The 5,721-nt window shown below is 38.5% G+C and overlaps 1 protein-coding gene across 1 annotated transcript; it reads left to right on the forward strand.

The window, feature by feature from the left end:
• Positions 1–1,305: 1,305 nt before the first annotated feature.
• LOC141829929 (uncharacterized) lies at positions 1,306–2,943 on the forward strand. The gene is made up of 3 exons (XM_074717402.1): positions 1,306–1,905; positions 1,987–2,703; positions 2,782–2,943. Exons 1-3 carry the CDS (start codon positions 1,306–1,308, stop codon positions 2,941–2,943), a joined length of 1,479 nt encoding a protein of 492 aa, XP_074573503.1.
• Positions 2,944–5,721: the final 2,778 nt, after the last annotated feature.

A 5,721-nucleotide genomic window follows, 5' to 3' on the forward strand; every position in this document is an offset into this window, starting at 1 on the left:
TGAGTTAGCTGTGAATTTGTGATTAAGCTGATTGTGAAATCATGACAAGGCTTGGTTGTGGAATTTTGACCAAGACTAGTAGCGAAATCATGATCGAGCCTAACTGTGAAATTGCAATTGGGCCTAGCTGTGGAATTGCAGTCGAGCTAACGATGAAGTTGTAACAGACTTGACCACAAATTAAAATCACAGCTAAGCCGCCACTCAATCAGTTCGACCTTGTGTTGTACGAGTGCCCGAGTAAGATAAGTAATAAGGAAATGAGTATTGTAGAAAATAAATAAGTGATTATAATTTAAAATGAAGGATGGTTTATTTAATTATTTAAACATTTTAGGTGCTGAATTCAGTAAACTACTTTGATTTTAATTTTGATTTGTTCCCATTTGTGATTCGAATTTAAATTAAATCCAAATTTTACCATTTTGTCGATCGATAGGGTTCAATTTATAAATCTATGCATTTGTGAAATTAATTGGGTTGCATGGTCTCCGATATTTTGGTTTTAAATCCATTCTTGGTTATGAACTGATCGAGCTAATTGTTTCGTGCTCAATAAGTTTTGAACTCTCAGTAATTTTGCGGCAATTAAATTTATTTTTTCTACGTAGTATAAAAATTGAGTTACGATTTATCTAATATCAATTGTCTAGATTAATTAAAAAATTTTATTTATAAATTCATTAAACTATTTTCTTAATAATAATAATAATAATAATAATAATAATAATAATAATAATAATAATAATAATAATAATAATGAGATAAAATGAATCAATATTCACAAGCCTCTTAATAAATAAGTTCGTAAGATTCTAAATGAATATGTTCACGAACTCATAAATTAAATACTATTAAGATCGAGTTCGACTCGTTAATTTAATTGAATGAATTCAAATAAATTTTTTTCTGATCAAAACTCGAATAATTCATAAGCGGTTTGACTCGTTTAAACCCTTAACATGACCCACAACTGGCTGAGCGTCTTTGCCATCGACCAAAGCCTGATTTTCAAGTTGTGAATGCACCTTAGCTGCTTCTCTGTTAAAGGGATTGTGTGAATACCGAATTCCACGTTTATGTGATATTTAACTAAAACGTGAGAATTGTTTCCCCAAAAATTTAAAAGATTCTTTAAAGTTCCTAAGCAACTCCTGACTAACTCTTAAAATTCTGCAAGCTAATTGCAGTCGGATCACGACACGGCGGCTCCAAAAATTTTTTAAAGTCCCCAAAAATTCTTCAGTTACCATAAATATTTTCAGCAAATACGAACAAATTCTCTGCTCTATCTCCTCCACTGATATGGCCGCTAAGCAACACATCACCCTCAAGCTCTTAGTGAACAAAACCAAGAACTGCGTAGCTCTGGTTGAATCAGACTTGGATTTCGTAGATGTTCTCCTCAGCTTCCTCACGCTGCCTGTTGGCACCGTCGTCCGTCTTCTCAACAAGCAGTCGTCCTTGGGTTGCTTCGATAAGCTTTACCATGGCGTCGAGCAGCTCGATAAGAAATACCTGGTGACGGCGGCCTGCAAATCGATGCTGACGAACCCAGTGAGTTCATCTGGAGTGAGGTGCCAGAAACTAAAGATTAATGTCGATGAAATGGGAAGTTTATATACTTGCATATGCAAGTCCTGCCCTCATCGCACGTTCAGCTATTATTCAAGCGTCAAATGCTTGTGTGGTGGCGACATGCACAAGGCAATCCGTTATGATCTGAATCAAGATTACGTTAACTATGAAGAACTCCACGGGGTATTCATCAAGGGGGCTAAATTTGCTGTCACAGATGATCTCTCCGTTTCTTTGATCGAGCACGCCATGTCGTCTCTTAACGAGTGCTGCAATGGTGATTGGAGCAACATGGAAGAGAGACTGGTGAAGATTGAACGAGCACAGGTGAGTTTTCATTTTCTGCCGGTGCCTTAGCTGATCAAAATGATCAAGAACTCACTATTCCTATAAATTCAATGTATGCAGGTTTTGCATATTCTCAAAAGATCCCTCGTTTCCGACACTCCGCTAACTGATGTTTTATTGCGCAATGGAGAAGATATCTCCCCCAAGTTTTCAGTTCCTCCCCCTGTAGAAAAAACAGTTGCAATCGAGGCGTCTGACAAGGAGAAGAAGATCTGCAGAATCAAGCTGGCCCTCATGGGGAACAAGGTGCTGTATGCTGAAGCTGGCCAGGACTTTGTCGATGTGATTTTCAGCTTCCTCACATTCCCGTTGGGTGCTTTGAAGAAGCACTTGGGCAGTCGATTCCGGATTGCATGCCTCAATAACTTGTACGGCAGTGCTGAGCGTTTGGCTTCCTCAGGTTACGTGGTTGCAGGTTGCGAAGAGAGGCTGCTTAATCCCAAGCTCGCACCGTATTTCAACTGCAAGTATCAAGTCATTGGAGTGGAGGAGGAGCAGCAGGATGTCTACTATGCATGCCCCCTCCGCTGCAAACTAAGCGCAAGGTGGTTCTACTGCCATTCACATCACTATAATGCCAAACAGGCAAAGCTTATAGACCCCAAACGGCATCCCAGATGGTCAGATTCTGCAGATGGGAGCTACTGCAAGAAGTTGATGTACTTGGTCAGCGACGAGCTCGTCGTCACCCCACTGTCCCTCACGGCAGTCATCTCACTCGGCAAGGAAATCTCTGGACCTGTCAAGATGGCAGAGTTGGGCATAGCTGAAGAAGAGGTTAGCTAGTCTTGTTGCTATAAGCTAAATGCTTCATAAGGATGAGACTTCATGCTGCTCTTGTTGTTCTTGTTTCAGGTTCTTGATTTGCTTGTTGCCACTTTGTCGTCCAAGACAGCGCTGACGGATGCCTTGTTAGCTAGAGTTGGTTGCGTGCCCAGTTCGGTAGCGAGGAAGGGTGAATCGTCCATCGGATGGAAGAGAAAGAGAGGGCGGATGAAGAGAGTGGAAGAAAGTTGAAAGAAATTGATAACTAAATTTTAATTGTTTCTCTGTTGCTGGACAGAGTTACTGTTGGTTTGGTAAATGATTGCAACTGTTGATGGGTTGGACTGGATTAAATTTCAGATAGTCTCGTTTAATTTCTTGTTAGGAAAGTTGCCATTTCATTTTAATGTTAGTTGAATTTCAGTTTTTGACTACATTTAGTTGAATATATATCAGATTATCGAAATATTTATTTGATTAGCCCAATCTGTTAAGCAAGGAAAGTTGATTAGGTTAAGTGGCAAGATGATTACCCTCGTTAAATCGTTCCTGCTTTGTTTATCTTTAGGAGCCTGATGAGGCAATAGTAATTGTGGCAAGATGATACAAATTTTGATCGACATAAGTCAAAAGTACTACTTTCAACTGTTGGGATACAATCAAAGTCTCACATTGGAAATACATGAAAAAGATCCTGGGGTTATAAGATGAAAAATATCTCAATAATATGAGACCTTTTGGGTAGAGCCCAAGAATAAAACCATGAGGGTTTAGATCCAAAGTGGACAATTTCATATCATTGTGGAGATATTTGGATTCCATCTATACCAACATATGGATACCAGAATCCTAGCTATGTAAATAAACATTCTGAAATAAGAATCACATTTGGTTAATGTTTGCATCTATTTTTTATGCAAGGGTCCATTTAATTTATATTGTAGATAAACATGGTGTGCGGAGTCACACACAGAAGACCATCTGAGGATTGTTCACTAGTACACTAAGTGTGTATTGAGCAGGACTATCTGAGGATTGTTCGATTTATACTGACTATATAATCGAACTAAACCTCTGTTACTATAGATGTACATGCTTTTAATCCCGATATAATAACAAACACATGTATTTAGTATGTATTTCTTTGATTCGTCAAAGGGTGAGATTTAAAACGATAAATCAAAAAGCCCGATGAGTCGGGAAGTAGTGTTATGTACATGGTGTGTTGTTGATTATAGAATAAAACCGTGTCCTATAATCTAGGCTGATGATATCCCCTTGAGGAGCTCATAAGGATTATCATGTAAACCCTGCAGGTGGACTTTGTCCGCATGATAATAAGGTTGAGTGGTACTACTCTTGGATTAGAAGTTGATTAAATTCGAGTTGTCAGTAACTCATTTAATTGACAGACATACGATATCTTAAACACAGGGAGATTAATGTACTTATAGTAAGAAGGAGCTCATATTATAATGTGGGATTGATGCGATAGTTCAATAATAACTCTATAGTGGTATGAGTTATTATTGATGGACATGGGTTGTGTGTTTGGGCTGAACATAGGAAGCTCAAGCCCATCAGGAGGCCAAAACCAATTCCTCTTTATGGTCCCTGTTGTAGCCTCTAGATAAAGGCCAATATCCACCCATGAGAATTCTGTTAAAGAATTCTATTTCTTCCGCAGACAAATTTGTTAAGAAATTTTTTCAGAAAAATAAAATTCTCTTGATTAGGAAATTTTATTAAGAAATTAATAAAATTTTATTAAGAAGATTTTATTAAGATATAGACAAATTTTAAACAAGGAAATTTTATTTAAAACTAACAAAATCTTATTAAGAGATTTATTTTAATAAATCTAGATAAGATAAGTTTGTTAGATCTTTTCTAACAAATCTTCTTAAAAGATTTTATTAGATTTGTTCTATCAAAATCTATTTAAGGAATTTATTGGAAAAATTTTTAAAATTTCTGAGATGACTTGGCTATAAAAGAGGGGGGTTTGCAAGAGGTTTGTGATACGATTTTTAATCATCATCTCCACCCTCTCCTTCCCCTCTTTTTAGTGCTAGGGCCGGCTCCTCCTTTGCTTCTCCTAGTTGTTAGGGCCGACCACCATCCCTATCCTCTCCTTGGAATAGGGCCGGCCACAACTTCTTCTCCTCCTTGAGCTAGGGCCGGCGCCACCTTGGTTCTCCTTGCTAGGGCCGGCGGCCAAGAAGAAAGGAACAAAACGAGAAGGAAGAAAAGGAAGAGGAAGAGGAAAAGAAGAGAAGTCCATTGGGTGGATTACGTCTTGGAAGATCGTCGTCCACACGACGTCCAAGAAGGCTAAAGGGATACGGCAGAAGACCAAGAGGTTTTTCTTAAAAACCAACCTCTAAAGAATCCAAAGGTGAAAGGTATAACTAAGTTTTATTTCTGCTGCAATTTAGTTAGTTATTTTTACCTTTGCATGGAACCTGAAATCACAAGAAGCCAACGATCCGTGGGGCCGCTTGGAAAAGTTTCATCCTTGTGCAAAATTTTTATACAAGAGAGATCAACGGAACAGTTTCCGAGCAACTCCCTTCATCAACTCCATGATGATGTTCTTGATGGCATCTATTGTCAAGTGATCAAGCCTCGTGAAGATAATATTGAAGTGTATATTGATGATATATTTAATTTATTAAGACAGCTCGAGGAAAAACTCTCATATCAGACATTGAAGAGACATGCATCACTCTACGACAATACGGGCTTAAATTGAACCCGAGTAAATGTCTCTTCGGTGTCCGAGTGGGTCGATTCCTCGGATATGTTGTGATTGAGCGGAGAATAGAAGATAATCCCGATAAGATACAATCACTGGCTAATATGTCTACCCCTTGAAATCTCCGAAAGGCGCAATGGTTGGTCGGTCACATCACTGCTCCGTCCTGATTTATCTCCCGATCTGCCGAGCGAAGTCTACCTTTTTTTAAGATTTTGTAGAAAGCTCACCGGTTCGAATGGAATGAAGCTTGTTATAAGGCATTGGAGGAT

Source organism: Curcuma longa, chromosome 5 (assembly GCF_044706935.1).
Source record: "Curcuma longa cultivar G26 ecotype Majalengka, Jawa Barat chromosome 5, ITB_CL_G26_1.1, whole genome shotgun sequence".
NCBI lineage: Eukaryota > Viridiplantae > Streptophyta > Magnoliopsida > Zingiberales > Zingiberaceae > Curcuma > Curcuma longa.

What these genes read in the sequence shown, in the direction of transcription:
- LOC141829929 (XM_074717402.1), top strand. Translation starts at nt 1,306, where the DNA reads ATGGCCGCTAAGCAACACATCACCCTCAAGCTCTTAGTGAACAAAACC. An exon ending in TGAAGATTGAACGAGCACAG is followed by an intron (nt 1,906 to 1,986) that starts GTGAGTTTTCAT and finishes CAATGTATGCAG; the next exon opens with GTTTTGCATATTCTCAAAAG. An exon ending in TGGGCATAGCTGAAGAAGAG is followed by an intron (nt 2,704 to 2,781) that starts GTTAGCTAGTCT and finishes TTCTTGTTTCAG; the next exon opens with GTTCTTGATTTGCTTGTTGC.